General features: G+C 40.2%; 3 protein-coding genes across 25 annotated transcripts in view; 2 read left to right on the forward strand and 1 right to left on the reverse strand.

Moving 5' to 3' along the window:
• Window positions 1–2,311, forward strand: part of ATP2C1 (ATPase secretory pathway Ca2+ transporting 1) — a 178,846-nt gene extending 176,535 nt beyond the window's left edge. For all 9 annotated transcript variants that reach the window (XM_050777766.1, XM_050777726.1, XM_050777735.1 and 6 more), the window contains one exon: window positions 1,753–2,311. In XM_050777766.1, coding sequence (XP_050633723.1) covers window positions 1,753–1,848 — 96 coding nt within the window. In that variant the 3' untranslated portion in view covers window positions 1,849–2,311. The remainder of the gene's footprint in view (window positions 1–1,752) is intronic.
• Window positions 2,312–2,402: 91 nt separating this feature from the next.
• ASTE1 (asteroid homolog 1) lies at window positions 2,403–12,905 on the reverse strand. Of its 2 annotated transcripts, XM_050777915.1 has the most exons (5): window positions 12,670–12,905; window positions 11,332–11,454; window positions 9,862–11,188; window positions 4,073–4,283; window positions 2,403–2,643 (listed from the first exon to the last, which is right to left on the reverse strand). In XM_050777915.1, exons 3-5 carry the CDS (start codon window positions 11,161–11,163, stop codon window positions 2,594–2,596), a joined length of 1,563 nt encoding a protein of 520 aa, XP_050633872.1. In that variant the 5' UTR covers window positions 11,164–11,188; window positions 11,332–11,454; window positions 12,670–12,905; the 3' UTR covers window positions 2,403–2,593. The 2 variants fall into 2 exon arrangements, with proteins under 2 accessions (XP_050633872.1, XP_050633876.1); XM_050777919.1 differs by lacking the exon at window positions 2,403–2,643 and having other exon boundaries at window positions 4,193–5,337.
• Window positions 12,906–12,987: 82 nt separating this feature from the next.
• NEK11 (NIMA related kinase 11) overlaps window positions 12,988–17,646 on the forward strand; it is a 310,384-nt gene continuing 305,725 nt past the window's right edge. For 11 of the 14 annotated variants that reach the window (XR_007722953.1, XM_050777796.1, XM_050777800.1 and 8 more), the window contains exons 1-2: window positions 12,988–13,226; window positions 15,885–16,154. Coding sequence is in view for 12 of the 14 variants with exons in the window: in XM_050777796.1 (XP_050633753.1) it covers window positions 15,985–16,154 (170 nt within the window). In the remaining 2 variants the exon portion in view is untranslated. Of the gene's footprint in view, window positions 13,227–15,884; window positions 16,155–17,646 lie in introns of those variants that run through there. The other 3 variants (XM_050777810.1, XM_050777858.1, XM_050777897.1) reach the window with 2 other exon arrangements.

Raw genomic sequence — 17,646 nt, forward strand, 5'->3', positions numbered from 1 at the left:
AAAACAGTATGTTGTTAAAGAACTAATTCAGTGCAACAGGATAACCATCATTGACATAGCTTCAACAAATGCATCTAAATAATGAGAGCTCTTATTGCTCTATAATATTATTGAAATTACTTAAGAATAATCTGTTCTTTGAAGGAAGGAACTGAGCTGGTATGACAAAGATTCTTTGCTGGTGATACTTAAAAACTTTTCATCAACAAATTACATGATGCATGCTTAGTTCGTTCTGCAGTTAGTCCCAAGGCTGAGGAGGTGTCTTTAACACTTTAATTTTAAAGAAAAGCAATGTAAAATGACCCTGATAAACCAAATAGGTGGTTTGTTAGAATATGAGAAAATTTATTGGCATCATCTGCAAGGTCATTCACTGGGACTAAAACCTTCACAAATAGAAGATGAGATTAATTGGAATCCACAAGTTTATTAGTTATGGACAAAGCTGATGAACTGGTACCTTAGCAATCCATGTAGAACCATCATTTAATCAGTGTAAAATCTCTGTGTAAAAAGCCTTGGTTATGCTGAGATTCAAGAACAGTCCTGCTCTTTAAATCATGATTAAGAGAACTGTTTGGTTTTGTGTTTCCTGTTTTGTTTTAAAAGGATTTGTGGTAACTAAAGAGGATCCAGTCAAGAATGACCTTAAATTATTAAACAAAAGAAATAAAGAATCCATGGGTCAAAGGCCAATTAAGTCTTATTTGTGTTAGCTCAGATATAAGGCCCAGAGATACATTAACAACACTGTTTACTGCCAGGAGGCTTTTTACCTTGAAATATATAAAGTCCCACCATATTTTGTATGCCTCCATATATCCTCATTCAAAGTATTGAAGGCACTGGGGCTGCAACAGCAAATTAAATAGACAAGCCCCTCTACCCATAGAGTTTACATCTGAGTGGAGAGACAAACAAAACATAATCTATCTCCTTTTTATCTTCATCTCTCCCTCAAGTACCTCCTGGATGGTCAATTACCAAGATGTCCAATCCACTGATCCTATCACTGTTTTCACTGCTCCACACCCTACTGCTGCTGTCATTTCTTTTTATGATACCCAGCTTAAACTCCACAGACAAACATTATAATTACTCTGTGGCACATAGGCTCAACTCCCTTATTGTCTTTCTTGCCTGGTAAAGCAAACATCCTATGTTAAGTTCACTTGGGCATCTACTCATCATCTCACTTAGAATGAAAACTCCATTAGAGCAGAGATTCTGTTTTTGTCCCTACACCCTAGCACAGGGTAGGCATTTAATATTTGAATGAATGAGTAAGCTATATGCCAGGTGGTAAGGAATGCAGTTAAAAAAAATACAGAGTAACAGGACTAGAGTGAATGAGGGTAGACAGTATGTCTCACTAGGGTGGGTTATCAGAAAAAGGCTCTACAAAGTGACATTTAAAGACCAAGAGGAAAGGAGAGAGTTATATCCTACCAACAGTTACTTCCCCTCTCCCACATATTAATGTTTTACTTAAAGGAACTGATGTTTTAAAATTGAATTGAATCATGGAAACATTCTTTGAGAATATGTAAATTTAATATTTTTCCTGTTTCCAGCTCTTCAGCTGTAACAGTGACTCAAAATCAATTACACTAAGATTAGGTTTTGTTTTTTTTTTTTTTTTTTTTTTTTTTAAGTAACTTTGTTGCTTTAAATATAAGTGAAAGTACTGTATTTACTTTTGTGTGCTTCCATCTGAACTAAAGTTTCCCATGGTGCTTACCGAGTTAGGTCTGGCTCTGGGAGAGGAGTGGACAACAGCTGGTTGAGATACATCCCCATCTGGAGACAGGACTGCCACTGACAGAAGATGTGAGCTGTGTCTAAGTCCAGTCTTGTGCCCAGCCGTGTCTGCACCTTCACTCTTTGGAACTCTGCATACAACATCTTAGCACCATCTTCCTGCCGCTCTTCCTTACCTAAATAAAGAAACAATCCAAGGGCAGTATTTCAAAAGCACTGTAACAGCTTTTCATTTCCCCACATATACTACAAATTCCATACAGAAAACAATGCATTGAAAAAAACTAAGATGTTTTTCTCTTCTGGCTTCATAAATGCCTTGCTGTATAAATTGAAATAGTGATATTGAACTGTTTTTTTAATGATGACCTAACTTTATTCAACCCATCAGAATTTACTTTTTCCCTGAAATAAGATCTCTTCCACTGGTCTACTACCTGACTATAAACATGTCTGCATTTGAATTCTCTAAACCCTAAATCTGTGTCTATGAAAAATACAAATGACTATTAAATATTATTCTCTTTACTGTTCTCTTTCACCGAAACTCCCATGCTGTGGTACATTTGTGTTAAAGAAACAACCCGTGTGTTCAAAACACATTTTGACCTCTGTGTTTTATGGGAGGAAGCTAAAGTATGACTTGGATAATTTGGCAAATAATCAGCTTCTTTTCATAGTAGGATAAGGGGCAAGAAGCAACAATCCTAGGAAATAATGTTGCATGTGTTTAGCTGTAAGTTTCTACAGATTTGTTTGGGCAGGGGTACACAAAATTAACATCTGGACCAATTTGAAAATAATAAAAAGGAGGCCCACCTTTTACCAACTAGCGAGCAGCAAGGCACTGAGCCTGCCTGGGGAAAGGGTCCACGTTTCCTAAAAGAAAAGAAACAGACCCTTGACATGCCCCTTCTGTTGGACTCAGGTAAAAACTTAATAGGCTTGTGCTCTGAGAGCTTTCTTACAGTGTATTTATTATTCAGTCAGAGGAAATACCCTAAATCTGTGTTCATAAAGCAGCAGTGGGTCTTCACTGATTTGTTTTAAGTTGGCTGTCGTATAACAATAGTCCCTCTGACAGCTGGCAAGCTTGAGCCTTAATACTTGGGAAACAGGAGTCCATGCTGTTCCATTCTTTTATCTAACTTATAAAATAGTAAACTGGAGTAGCACTATCTAATAGAACTTTCTGCAGTGCTGTCCAATACAGGAAGCTAGTCTATGGCCATATGTGACTACCTGACACTTGAAGTGTGGCTAGTGTGACTGAAAACCTCAATTTTTAATTTAAATGGAGTTTAACTTTGGCCACGTCTGGCTAGTAGCCACCATATTAGATAGTACTATTCTAGAGTATAATTATTATACATATTTATACAGTGGTAGAGCATTCATAATCTTTAAAGAGGATATTCCACTAGAGTATTAAAGTGTCCCAATGTTTCAGCATTTACTTCACTTTGTATTATACGCAGATAAACTTGCTTCGGTGTATTTAAGAGATACTACTGGCTGGGCGCGGTGGCTCATGCCTGTAATCCCAGCACTTTGGGAGGCTCAGGCAGGTGTATCACAAGATCAGGAGTTCAAGACCAGCCTGACCAAGATGGTGAAACCCTGTCACTACTAAAAATACAAAAATTAGCTGGGTGTGGTGGCAGGCTCCTGTAATCCCAGCTACTCGGGAGGCTGAGGTAGGAGAATCACTTGAACCCAGGCGGCAGAGGTTGCAGTGAGCCAGGATTGTGCCACTGCACTCCAGCCTAGGCAACAGAGTGAGACTCCATCTCAAAAAAAAAAAAAAAAGACAAATTACTGTCATCACTACTTACATACTAATTGAAACTGACAGCAGAGAAAAAGGAATAAAAAGACGTATAAGCAAGAATGCAGTGGCTGTAGGTATTTAGAAGTTTCACTTCTGGGCAAGTTTCTTGTGATGACATTGCTGCTGTGCGAATAATTGGATAGGGAACATGGAATACAAATGCAGCTGGCAAAATACACTGTCATACTTCACAAGTTAAAGCAGTAGGTGCCACCAGAGATGGGAGTTGGCAGTATCCCAACACATCTCACTGCTGTATACTTAAGATTCAAGCCCTCCAGCACTGAACCTAGCACATGAAGTGTTAAAAAATATTTACCAATGAATGAATGATATTTTGGTGACTCCACATCTAAGTTCTGATATAATTAATGGGAGTAAATAATCCAAGAATACTTTTTTGTTTGTGTAAACTCTTGAGCAAACAGTTTGCAAGCAACATGCAACAATATACTCCTGTAATTTCCAGTTACCTACCAGGGCTGTTGATTATGGCAGTCAAGGGTCCCACTAGCATTGCGAGCAGTAAGGATTGTAGATGATGTAGCTTTGTTTTGGTCTCAGTGTGCTGCAACCAGTAGCAACTGACAGCAACGGGCAACTTCAGTGAAGCAGGGATTGGCTCCAGGATGGTCTGTTTCACCTTCAGGGTTTCTAACAGAAGCATCTGCCGCCGCCTCAAGGAGAGCTGAAAATACACACCAAGCATCCTGCAAGTTACTTTGGGAAATGTCTGTTATTTTTTTTTCCACCATAGCATGAAGAGATTTAATGCTAATGAAACTTCTGTCAGCTGTTAAACTTCTTGTGGGGAAAAAAAATCAGCCACACTCACAGCATTTAGAACATGAATGAGATGCTTTATAAATATGGTTGGTTGAATGGGTGTACTGCATACTCCTACACAACCTTTACTTATGTCATTCCATCCTCTTTGTATACGCTGGTGAGCATCTTCAGTGCACATGTCACATGGGAAGCTTGTTAAAAATTCAATCCTCAGGCCCTACTCCATAAATTTTGATTGACTAACATGAGAGAGAGCCCAGGAATATACATTTTAACTAGCAGCCCAACTACTCTACTTTGAGAAACAAAGCTCTATACTCAACCCCACCTGTTGCCTGTGCAACAGGCATTTGCCTTCAACATGATGCCATTACTAATTGCCTCCAGAAGACAAACGTTGCTTATAGGAACCCTTTGTGGCATATACTCTTTCTATTTGTTTGGGTCCTGTCTCATGTCCCTTCCCTGTTGAATGCTTTATTGTCTTTGCATAAAAGACACACAGGGATTGTCCCAGGGGGCTGCTTGTAGATTAGAGGTATATTCAAGGGAGACAGGAATATTTTAAGGACTACTTGCATTGTGCTTGCAGTAACACACCACACTTACTTTTACTTCATGGTTTAAAATGTACTTCAAGTAAAAGCTCAGAAGTAAACAGCTGTAAGAGCACTGAGGTTCTTGTTGAAATAATTTTACCTCAATGAATTACCAAGACTTGTAAGAACCAGAAAGGACCTTACAGGTCATGCACTCATAGGAATATTAAAAGGGCATCTTCTGGGGGACTTTAAAATCAAACTTTAAGAAAAAAAAGTTGTATCCCTAGTGTCTGCACACAGCCAGAAAAAGATTTTCTGCTTTCTGGAAAGTCGAGATGGTGATAGATTTCTTAGCACGTAACATCTAGTTAGTAGAAAGAGTGGTTGACAGCTGAGACTAGAGATGTTCACCTGAAACAAAACACATCATAAATGACAAAATAGTTTTGTCATTAATGCATGAAAACTTTAGTACGATTATTTCTAAATATTGCTTTTAATAATATTGTGATAAAAATTTTAAAATGAGAAATATGCAAAGAGCTTTATAGTATAACCAGTCACCCCTACTGGAAGTAGTTTTAACTACTTAAATTTAAAGTAAAGTGGAAACTAAACTCTTAAACTGGTTTTTAAAATGCACTAAGTAGAGCTGAGAAAATACACCAATTCTTTTCTGATATATAATATTTAAATTACTGAATTATAGAGCCAAGTTACAACTTTTCATAAACAAAGCAGTCTGGCTGTGACTTCAGAGATGTGCCCTGCACTAACCCTATGGCCTTGTTCGAAAGGTTTCAGACCTTTTCTCCAGTCTGTCTGACTTATCTGTAAAATGGTCATTATAATGACTTATATAAGATGTTTCATCAAACTCACCAGTCCTCAGTCCCTTCCAAAAGGGGAAGTACTCAACTCACAGCCCTTAAAGTTAGGTTCTATCCCATGTGACCACTACTTTCCCTCTTCCCCAGGGGGAGCGAAAGTAGAAGCCTGCAGAAGCAGCTGTCCCGAGAGGCAGAGAGGCCCGGAGAGACTGGTCTACTGGTCTTGGCTGCCTTGCTCCTTAAGAATGATCCACTTCTGTGTCTCCTTATGATTAACCTCCCATTGGTTAACTTGAATGGTGCTCTGTCCATTGCAACTAACATAACCAAAATGAAAACCTATCCCATGTGGTTATTGTGGGAATTAAATGAGAGACTGTACAGTTTCTATTAACAACAGCTGGTCAAAGCAGATAATGTATTACAACAAGATGTAAAAAACAAAATGAATAGGTACTATCACAAGGTTTCTATACTTGTTCCTGCATTTGTGTTTGGAATCACATTAGCACCTGGTACATTTATAATTTTCATGGGCTAATTAGAACAATTAAGCATTGAGCTAAATTCAGAATTGATTAATTTATGCCAAGAGAAAGCTGGGTGATAGCACAGCACAGAGAGTGAACTAAAATTTCACTCTATTTTGAATCCAGGTAAATGATGAGAACACTAAGTCATCTCTACTTAGCAAGGAATATAAGCAGCCTGCTATACTCATGGATTCAGTTGGATTTCCATGTGGGGGAAAAAGGTGTCCTGATCCCTATTTCACACCATACGCACCCACAAAAAACCAATTCTAGCTAAGTTATAGATCTAAATGCTAAACGTGAACAGCAAAAAATTTTCATGACCCTGGAGTAGGCAATTTCTTAAGCAGTTCACAAAAGTGGTAACCACAAATAATAAAAATTTAAATTAGAGTATATTAAGAACTTCTGTTCATCAAAACATACTAAAGAGTGAGTAAACAATGGGAGAGACTATTCACAATATGTTATTTGACAAAGGTACCGTATATGGTAACAAAAATGAGCAAAAAACTGTACAGAAACTTCATATAACAGAATATCAAATGGTTGATGAACACATGGAAATGGAAAATTGGAAAGAACCCGAATGCTCATAAGCTGTATAATGAAAAAAAATGCTCATAAGTGTATAATAGTAATATACCAAAATAGAATAATGTTACAGCAACGAGAAATGAATGATCACCTACTCACAGCAATGCAAATGAATCTCATGTGGAATAAAATCCAGATGAAAGAGTTCATTTCTAAAGTAAAAATTCAGTTAAAACTATTCTGTGGTGTTAAACAGTCAGGAGAGTGATTATAGGGAGTTGCAGAGCGAGTAACTGGAACCAGAAACTAGGAGAAGCTTCTAGGGTGGCGATAATGATTCTTTCCATGGATGTATAGACCTTGCAAAAATTTATCATGCTGTACAAATTATTTGTGCACTTTACTATGTTTATACTCAAGGAAGCATGAATTGCAAAGGAACAAGATGAAACTTTAGGGGTTATGGATACCTTCATTATTTTAATTGCAGGATGACTTCACAGATGTAGACATGTCAAAACTCATTAAAGTACACACTTTAAATATGTGTACTTCACTGTACATTACTTCTCAGTAAAGCCATTAAATTTTTTTTTTAAAAACTCTCCTTCAACAGCACCATTTATGTTTGAGCAGAAATGTAATTTTAGCAAAACATTAAGAATGTAGCTACAGTTTGAATTTTATTGGTGTGGGTAAAGTGTTAATAAATCCCTTGCTTGAGAATTTGACTTAATGCTCCACTTTCTAGTTTTGTACCCCTGGAAATGTGCTAAAGGTAGGTTGTCAGTTGTGTTACCAAGCATTATAAAGATGACTTATAAAATTGCATCTAAGCTTAAACTATATATAAATGAACTATAAATACCTAGTGGGGACACCATATCTTGGGGTTTCCCTGAGTGCAGTGTCTTAAGTAGGATATCCCTCTCAGGGACCTAGCTAGCTATGTTTATGGCATGAATTATAAGAAAGACTGGATCCTATAGGGAACGGGGCTTTTAAGCCAGTGAAACCTTTTTTTTCTCCTTTATTTAACTGAGATATAATTCATATGTAATAAAAATCATCCTTTTAAAGTATACAATTCAGTGGGTTTAGTGTATATATATTTTTAGAGACAGGGTTTTGCTCAACAGGGAGCACAATCACAGCTCACTGCAGGCTTGACCTCCTGGGCTCAACAATCCTCCAACCTCAGCTTCTTGAGTAGCTGTACCACCATGCCTGGCTAATTTTTAGTTTTTTTTTTTTTTTGTAGAGACAGAGTCTTCTTGTGTTGCCCAGGCGCTGGTCTTGAACTACTGGCCTCAAGTGATCCTCCCACTTTGGCCTCCCAAAGTGCTGGGCTTACAGATATGAGCCACCTTGCCTTGGTTTAGTATATTTATAAACTTGTACAGCCATCACTAATTCCAAAACATTTTCTTCACTCCGCCACCAAAGAAACCCTGGGGGTTTAACAGTCACTCGCCAATGCCAAGAAGGCTCTTAGACTCACTGCCCCATGCCAAGAAGGCTCTTGCACTCATACACTATGACATTCATCTCCTCCTGTCTGAGATGTAACTGATGAGGAGGCTAAGAGGCTAGTTCCTGGTCAGCTGTGTAGCCCAGGGAATGGCACTACTGGTGTTTTGGGCTAGAGATTCTTTGTTATGGGGCACTTTCCTGTGCACTGTAAGTACAGATTGTATAACTTAGCAGCATCTTTGGCCTCTCCCCACTAGATAGCAGTAGCAACCACTACCCCTTCTACTCCCTAGGTAGGGACAACAAAAACGTCTCCAGGCATTGCCAAATGTCCTCTGGGGGACAAAATCACCAATGTTGGTAAACCTTTGATGTAGACCGATAACAGTGCTGGGAGAACTCTGACAGAAAAGGAAAACGTGACTCAAACCCACTGGGAAGCTGTGGTTGCTGTCCTACATCCTTGAGTAGACTGGTGCCATGTGTGTGGTCTATGAGTCTTATGAGACTGAATATTTCATTGGATCTAAGAAAATCCCCTAATGGGCATTGCAATTTTTTTTTGTTTTAAGTTATCTGTATTTAATTTCTGAATCTAGTTCTTTTATGAGCATCGTTTCATATCTATTTGTAATTTTAAATATGTAATATAAAAAGACAACACCGCAATCCATGAGAATTTTTTTCTCCTTGAAAAGGTGGTCTGTTACTCAGGTTTAAGCAACACTGAGTTAGGCTGAGTCATGTTTTCTGTATCAAACTAGGCAAATAACCATAATGACACAAAAACCTATTTTTTTTGTTTTGTTTTAAGACAGAGTCGAGTGCAGTGGCGCAATCTGTGGTCACTGCAAGCTCTGCCTCCCAGGTTCACACCACTTTCCTGCCTCAGCCTCCCGAGCAGCTGGGACTACAGGCGCCTGCCACCATGCCTGGCTAATTTTTGTACTTTTAGTAGAGACGGGGTTTCACCTTGTTAGCCAGGATGGTCTCGATCTCCTGACCTCGTGATCCGTCTGCCTCGGCCTCCCAAAGTACTGGGATTACAGGCGTGAGCCATCACGCCCGGCCACAAAAACCTATTTTAAAAAAGGTCTTCATTAATAAAAGTTAAAAAATTAGACCTTAGTATCAGCACTAACCTTATTTGAAATCTGATGTAGTCTGAGATATTATGCCTATCATTACTGTCTATACTTTTTCTTTCAGTTGTGAATTTTTTTCCTTTTTAGCCACATAATCCCATTCTATTGATAGCTAGTATTAACCTAGTAGTAATAACAATATAGTAGTAATAACTGTGAAGATAGCACAGACTACTGAAGTACAGTGGAAATGGTAGATTTAGAGCTAAAAGAGCTGGGTTTGAGTCCTAGCACTGTCACTCTCTGGCTAAGACATTACCTAGTTCACTCAATTTCTAGATTTCTTAGCTATGAAATGAGGGCAAGATAGCACTCAACCTCATCAGTTTGTTATAGTAAGCGAGCTAATATACAAGACAGCACTTTGTAACCTGTAAAGTACTTTACAAAAATTTCATTAGTATTACAAATACTTACCTCAGTCAATTTGCTTAAGTCAGAATGATCCTTGGCCAGTTCTACTGCATCAATGATTGAGGTTTTGATATTCTTATTAATCCTTTCCATTTCACTGAAAGCTAGAGGCTGAGGAGGCAATGCATTCCTGGATGTCTTGTCCAGATGTGGTGAGGCATTTAAAAGAAGCCCATAGATGATTTGCCTGATGGGCTGAGATATTCTGTGGGCATTTGGTTGCTGCATGTTCTCCACCTGTGTGTGAAGAATGGTCCGTCTTAGGACCAAAGCATCACTGATGAAAGGTGATAGCTGGCCTTTAGCTAAAGCCACTAATACCCATTCTGGTAAACCAAGATTCAAGGCATCTGGACAGGCATAAGTACCACACTGGAAGAAGTCCTGCAGCTTCACCCGGGACTGTTGGTATTCTTCCATGGAACCGCACAGAAGTTCCTTAACATTTTCTCGATCCTTTTTTGGGAGGTATTTCAGAACATTATCTAGTGCTTCAGTAGGGTTGGCAAAATGAGACAACCAATTCAGAAGTCCCAGGATTCGGTGGTGTCTCCTCCCTTTAGAACTGGTAGCTCCAAGAGGAAGACGTGCTTTACTTAAGAATGTCTCCATGATAGGTAGATTAATATGGTCATTTCCACATAGCACCGCAAAGAGAGGTAGTAGAGCTTTATTCATATTGCTAAAGTGATGGCAGAATGCATCAAGGGAAAAGCATTTGGCAGGGATATAGTTTTGTGTGCCCTTAATAGTGTTAATATTTCTCCACTGAAAGCTATTCAATGGGCAAAACCCAGTTTTCAGGTCAAAAATGCAAAAGTCACTATCTGACGATAACACAGGGCAATTCCAATGATTAGCAAGTGTCATAATGTCCCGATCTGCTTCTGAAAAGCACTGGACAAAACATACCTGCAGCTTGATCAAAACTTGTATGAATACTTCCCGGATGAGTAAGGGACATACATACCCACTCCCACCAACAGAAAGGGAATGGGCCATCTGGATCTTCTCTCTAGCTCTGTCCTTTAAAGTTGTAAGCTTTTTATCCGAAATGTCACATCCTCCATCTAATACAACATATGGGCATATATTACAAGCAAACAGTGATTCAAAGAAGTTTTGTACAATATCTGCAAAAGAATCATAGTCCCCACCATACCGGAGCTCCAAGTTTGAATTGAAGGAAAGACGGTGGAAAAGAGCATAGCCATCAATGACAATTTTTGTGTCCCGCAACTTCAAATCAGTGAAGAACTCATTACTGTGATCTTCCACAAAACTCATTAGTCCTCGGATACCCATGACGACAGTCTAAAGAATTAATCGCCTGTTTAAAACAACAGAAAGCATTTTCAATTGATGCTGGTTGTAGGGCACCAAGTCATTGCTTCCAGCACCACTAAATCAACAGCAAATGTTATGAAGTGTTGTTTACATAGAACATAGATATCAACATCCATAAATTCTTACCTAGATCCTCAAGCAATGTTAGCGGTTTGCTTTTTCATTCTCCTCTGCTTTCTGATACAAAGCACAAACTCAATGGTTTCATGGGTTGTGATCTTTGGATGGTGACAGAGGCTGCTGCTAATTCTAAAGAAAAACCATTAAAGTCCATTACTGACACACAAGTATAGAAGTTCTCTGAACTTTGATTCTGAAGTGGTAATAGTCAACATCTTACAGCACACAGTATTTGTTTTGTGGGGTCAAAGTAAAAAGTCCTAAGCTTAAAAAATGGTATCATTATTCATCTCATAATCACAAAGCATTTGGGCTTCAGTAAAGTGAGTTGTGTAGGACCTATGATAGTGATCAAGTTTTTCTTTTGTATTGATAGTCACGGAACAACTTTCAGACTTTAGGCTTGCGGGCCCTTCTTAATTGGCATAGTTTTTGGTATAAGGAAAACTGCTTCATGCCTCTAGGAACCCCTCTATCCAGTTACACCCCTAACCACGAGCTCTTTTCATCGTCTTTTTTTGTTTTGTTTTTGAGATGGAGTCTCGCTCTGTCGCCCAGGCTGGAGTGCAGTGGCACGATCTCGGCTCACCGCAAGCTCCGCCTCCTGGGTTCACGCCATTCTCCTGCCTCAGCCTCCCGAGTAGCTGGGACTACAGGCGCCCGCCACCTCGCCCGGCTAATTTTTGTGTGTGTGTTTTTAGTAGAGACGGGGTTTCACCGTGTTAGCCAGGATGGTCTCGAGCTCCTGACCTGGTGATCCGCCTGCCTCGGCCTCCCAAAGTGCTGGGATTACAGGCGTGAGCCACCGCGCCAGGCCTTCATCATCTTATTTTGCGTATCTGGCCCAGTTACTCTTCCTCATCTGGCTAACTTAACTCGCAGGATCAGAATTGATGGTTTTTCTTTTGGCGCCTCAGGCTTCAATATGGTGCAGCACGGTACTGTTACATTAAAATCGTGACATTTTGTCACTCATGGATTTTTTTTTGCAATAATTTCGATTTTTAGAGATATTGCATTAAAACTTATCTTGATTACTGAATTTTATTGAGATCCATTTACATTTTACACTTACCTCACGCTAGTTCCAGCCCTGTCAGTATCTCAGAACCCTATCCTGTATAGTACTTATTTCTTTGCAAGGCAGTCTTGTAAAGCGTCGACAAGCAGAGACCCTGTCAACTCGTCCTATGCAAATTACAGGGCCTTGCATAGACAGTTGCACATAGCTGCACAGGGAAAAGGCGGGCAAAAGGTTTGACCTAAGTCTTCAAACACAGGCCTTCACACACCGTGCCACCTCGGCCCTCACAACCCGCCGCCCAGACCTGCAGCAGAGCCCACCTGCTCTTTCCTCCCAAAGGAGTAGCTCCTCCTTCAGAAGCCTGCTAGAGCCCAGCGAGGACTGGCTCCTGCACGTGAGAGTTCAACCCCAAGAGCGGGAACCGGAAGTATCCCGTGTGACGTCTCTGGGAAGTACACTTCCGGGATGCCGGTGGCGCCAGACTGCGCCAAGGCGCAGGTGCTCCCGGGCCCGGAGGCGCTAAGTAGCTAAAGAGGGCTGGGACGTACGTTCCGAAGTGACTACCGTCAGGCTAGGAAAGCTTGGCCCGCCGGTCCTGCTCGCCTTTCTCCGCCTACTTGGGTCGGCGGACACTTCCCCCTTGCTGCACCCTCATCCCGACTTCCCAGTATGCCCCGCGCCGTCTCCCTGGCGACGGTTCCAAACACCCGTGGCCCGCCGTCTCTGGAGGTCGGTGGGTGCGGTTGCCCCTAGTTTGAGGCCTGCTCGATTACTGGCAAGACTTGGGCAAGCCCCGGGGGCCGCTCCGACCACAACAGGGAAAGGTAAAGCGAACTGTGTTCCTCGGGGCTCGCCAGGCTGCCCTGCAAGGGGGAAGGTAATGGTTTCAAGCTGTCCAGGCTGGGTTCCGAATCTCTAGGACTCCATGGCTGCGGTCTCCTAGCTTTCCTGGACGTCTTATCTCCGGATTTACTCCATTCTCAGTGCCCCTCAATAAACGTTAACCTGCTTTGCCAAAATGTAAATGTTTAAAAAAGTGAAGAAGCACGGAATTGTTCGTTTTACCTTAAGGTTAAGGTTTACTTTAAAGGTAGATTTCTACTATAGCAGAACCTGGTGACAAATTGGCTTCCTCTTATTACCTGGGAAGGTAACTACTGATTTTTGACTTGTGATAAATACTCCTCCTTCCGTTGTCCTTTGCCCCCAGTCAAATCTGTTTCACCGAGAAGGGGTAGTTTGCACAAGTGGTAACTTTCTCCAAGTTCCCATCTAGCTTTCTTAACCAACTTTTTTTCCCTCCTTTGGGCGGGAGTTGATCTGCTGGACACTTATTTGCCCTAACAAGATTTATTAAACACCTAATATATGCCAGGGGTTATGCCAGGGATTGGAGATGCAGAAATAACGAAGACGTGTTCGCAGTGCCCAAGTTCACGCACAAACCTCGAGGGGGAGGGTGTTGTCAAGTGAACAGATAGTTCTAGAATCTAGACAATGCGAAACATTCTTGGGTAGGTTTATGGTTGCACAGAGGAGATTGATGGAATGGATGACCTAAAAGTGGACTGGAATGGGGGTGGCAGGGCTGAGTCTGTGAGGTTGGGCGGGAGGGAACCCTAGTCCCAGAGTCTTCTGCAGCCTGGACCAGACTGCTTAAGCACTGCTGGGTTTAGACTGTCCTTTAGAAATAGGAGCCGCTAGAAGTGAACTTCTCATAACTATTCTGTCCGTCCGTAATTCTGTCCTTCCCTAAAGGGAACCTTAATCTCATCTTTAAGGAGAATTACTGAGTGACCTGAAGGACCCTTTTCGGTTGGAAAGGCTGTAAGTCCATATATTTATTTGAACAACTTAGTATGGCCAAACGGCATCACTTTTATGACAGTGAAGGGGAAGTAAAAACGAAAGGTGCATTTAGAGGCCTGCTCTCTAGTTGTTTTTTTTCAGCAGATTTTACTAACTTGTCTTTGGAAGGGAAAAAAAAGCTGGCAACTAATCTCATTGGTATCAGGTACAACTTAACTGGTTAATACATTTTAAGAAGGAAAATGTTGTAAATGGGCATTTACTTACGTTCTGTTTTGAGATTTTTGTGGTTAATTGCCCTGGTAGTTTTTGTGGTTGACGGACACCATCACGTAAGGCCCATTGACCATCCTTAAAAACTACGTTTTTGTCTCATAGCTTTGGAATTGTTGAATATGAAAACCTAGCTTCAAGGTATAAGCAGTTTTCAATTTAAAAGGTTATTTCTATATAGATTTAAAACAAAAGCACACTTTTCTTGATAACTAACAAAACATTTAACATTCTGATGGAATAAAAATGATTTTACTTTGTACCTACTCATATGAAACAGTCCTGCCTTTCTTTCCTTCCTTCCTTCCTTCCTTCCTTCCTTCCTTCCTTCCTTCCTTCCTTCCTTCCTTCCTTCCTTCCTTCCTTCCTTCCTTCCTTCCTTCCTTCCTTCCTTCCTTCCTTTTGTTGAGATGGAATCTCGCTCGGTTGCCCAGGTTGCAGTGCAGTGGAGAGATCTGGGCTCGCTGCAAGCTCTGCCTCCTGGGTTTACGCCATTCTCCTGCCTCAGCTTCCCGAGTAGCTGGGTCTATAGACCTGCCACCACGCCCGGCTAATTTTTTTGTAGTTTTAGTAGAGATGGCTTTCACTGTGTTAGCCAGGATGGTCTCGATCTCCTGACCTCGTGATCTGCCCGCCTCAGCCTCCCAAAATGCTGGGATTACAGGCGTGAGCCACCGCGCCCAGCCTAAACAGTCTTGCCTTTCATAACTGTCACATCTCATAGCTCCCTGAAGAATTACAGATACATGTGTAACATTTATATTCCACTGACATTAAATGCAATTTTAGGTTTGAATTGAATTTGTTAACTCTTCCTGTTTTTAATCCAGAGAGATTATACACAATGTGTACAATAGGAACTTTAGAAACTAGAATTTGCTGAGCATGGGAAAAAATTCTCTCTGAATCCTTATCTCTCTTTGCATCTGTTCTAATAAATGCAAAAACTGTGGTTTAACATCTACAGAAAAAAAAAATCTAAAGAAAACAGCACCTGCTAATTCCTTGTTTAATCCTAACTCTCTCTTTGTAAACCAAAGTAAACATAAGGTGGGAAGAGGGCATTACAAAAAGGTTGATGCAGATATATAGATTTAAGGAAGTGATAATGTTCTTGTATTTGGAGTCTTTTATAAGTAGGTGGGGAGTATAAATCTTAAATGAAGAGATTGTTGATTGTAAAACAGATGTCCATCCCAGATATTTGTGGAAAGTTGGCTCCAATTCAGTTCTGCCAAATTTCAATGTACAAAGGGAGGCTCTTCCTGTGAAGGATTGCCTTCTACTGGAATTTGTGGTATTTGTACCTTTTAACATTTTTCTTTCAAGTCGTTAACCAATATGGTGTCATTCAGTCTGCTGATCAAGGTGCAGATAATCACTGCACTTATACTTTTTGTTAGAGATCGTTTAGCATCCTTTAGACCTGATCTTTGAATTTTTCATCTTTAAGGAATTGACCAACACTGTTTGGATGAATTTGACCATTTCTTAGGAGACTCGAATGTTAAGTTTCTATAAATGAATGAACCAGTTCTCTGTTGTTTGGAGCAATGCTGAAATTCCAAGAGGCAGCTAAGTGTGTGAGTGGATCAACAGCCATTTCCACTTATCCAAAGACCTTGATTGCAAGAAGATATGTGCTTCAACAGAAACTTGGCAGTGGAAGTTTTGGAACTGTCTATCTGGTTTCAGACAAGAAAGCCAAACGAGGAGAGGAATTGTAAGTAAAAATACTTTGTATGAATCTTGAGTAGGCTGCTTTTTGTTTGCAGGTCTTAGCTGATTAAGAACATGAAGGAGGCCAGGTATGGTGGCTCATGCCTGTAATCCCAGCACTTTGGGAGGCCAAGGCGGGCGAATCACTTGAGGCCAGGAGTTCAAGATCAACCTGGCCAATATGGCAAAACCCTGTCTCTACTAAAAATACAAAAATTAGCCAGGCAGGGTGGTACATGCCTGTAATCTCAGCTACTCGGGAGGCTGAGGCACAAGAATTGCTTAAACTCAGAAGGCAGAGGTTGCAGTGAGCCGAGATCATGCCACTGCACTCCAGCCTGGGCAACAGAGCAAGACTGTAGAAAAAAAAAAAAAAAAAAAAAAAAAACATGGAGCAATGTCCACTTTGCTCTTTATACCAAACCAAGTATTTCATGAATATAGGTAAGCTCCCTAATTAGTCTTTCATATTAGGTTTAAAGACATTTCAGCAGGTGAATATAATATCCAAATGACCTCAAGAAGGGAGCTAGAAATGGGAAAGATTATGTGAAAATAAGATGTTTGGGCATGCCACAGTCTCAGTGACAATATTGCTTCCACTTAACTTGATTGGAACTTCTTGAATGAGAAAATAAGAATTGTTCATCATGACTATTTTTAGAAATATTACAAAATACAAATGAACAGTTATTAACATTTGAGATGAATAGGGTATACCGAAGAAAGTACAGTATTAATTTTCTTTGGGCTTTCTATGGCGGAGATTTTCAAATTCCGTAATCAGAAAGCTGTCAGATTAAATACTTAAACCAAATGGACACTCCCATTTAAAATTAGCTTATGTTGATGACCGCCTTCTCACCTCGTCTCTGTTGATTATAATCGGACCCTATACACTTTGATAATAGAGAAAAACTCTTAAAAACTTTAGATAGTACCTCCCTTGCAGATAAACCTCCATTTTTGGTGTAAAGTTTTTTTAATTTCCTGCAGTGGAAAGTAAGTTGGAACTGAAGTTAGGGTAAGAAACTTGCCTATCAGAAACGCAGGAGGAACAGAAAGCAGAAGGGAGAATGATCCAAGATATCAGCCCTTAACCCCAGAAGACCACATTTTCATCCCATAGTTTATTGTTTTCTTCTGAGGTTTTAAGGCTACTCTAAGTTCTTCCAGCTTTTGCCTATTGGATATTTCAGAGTGGATTTAAAATAAACACTTTTCTACATCCTCATAGGTTATAGGAATTGTAAAGGTAAATGTTAGTGATGTTACTACTTTGTTTTGAAACTCAGCCTTTTAAATGGTCTCTGTCCAGAATTTTTAAAAGCTGTAATTATCTAGAATTTATAGTTTTTAGTTAATTTCTACATGAGGGATGATAAAAGAGCTGGCATTTTTCTGATGTCCTTAGAACATGCATTATGATTCCTACTGAAAAGGATTTTTTTCCTTTAATCCTAGAGGTGCTCTTCTAGCCATTTAGAATAGAATGA

The sequence above is a fragment of the Macaca thibetana genome, chromosome 2 (genome assembly GCF_024542745.1).
Source record: "Macaca thibetana thibetana isolate TM-01 chromosome 2, ASM2454274v1, whole genome shotgun sequence".
Lineage (NCBI taxonomy): Eukaryota > Metazoa > Chordata > Mammalia > Primates > Cercopithecidae > Macaca > Macaca thibetana.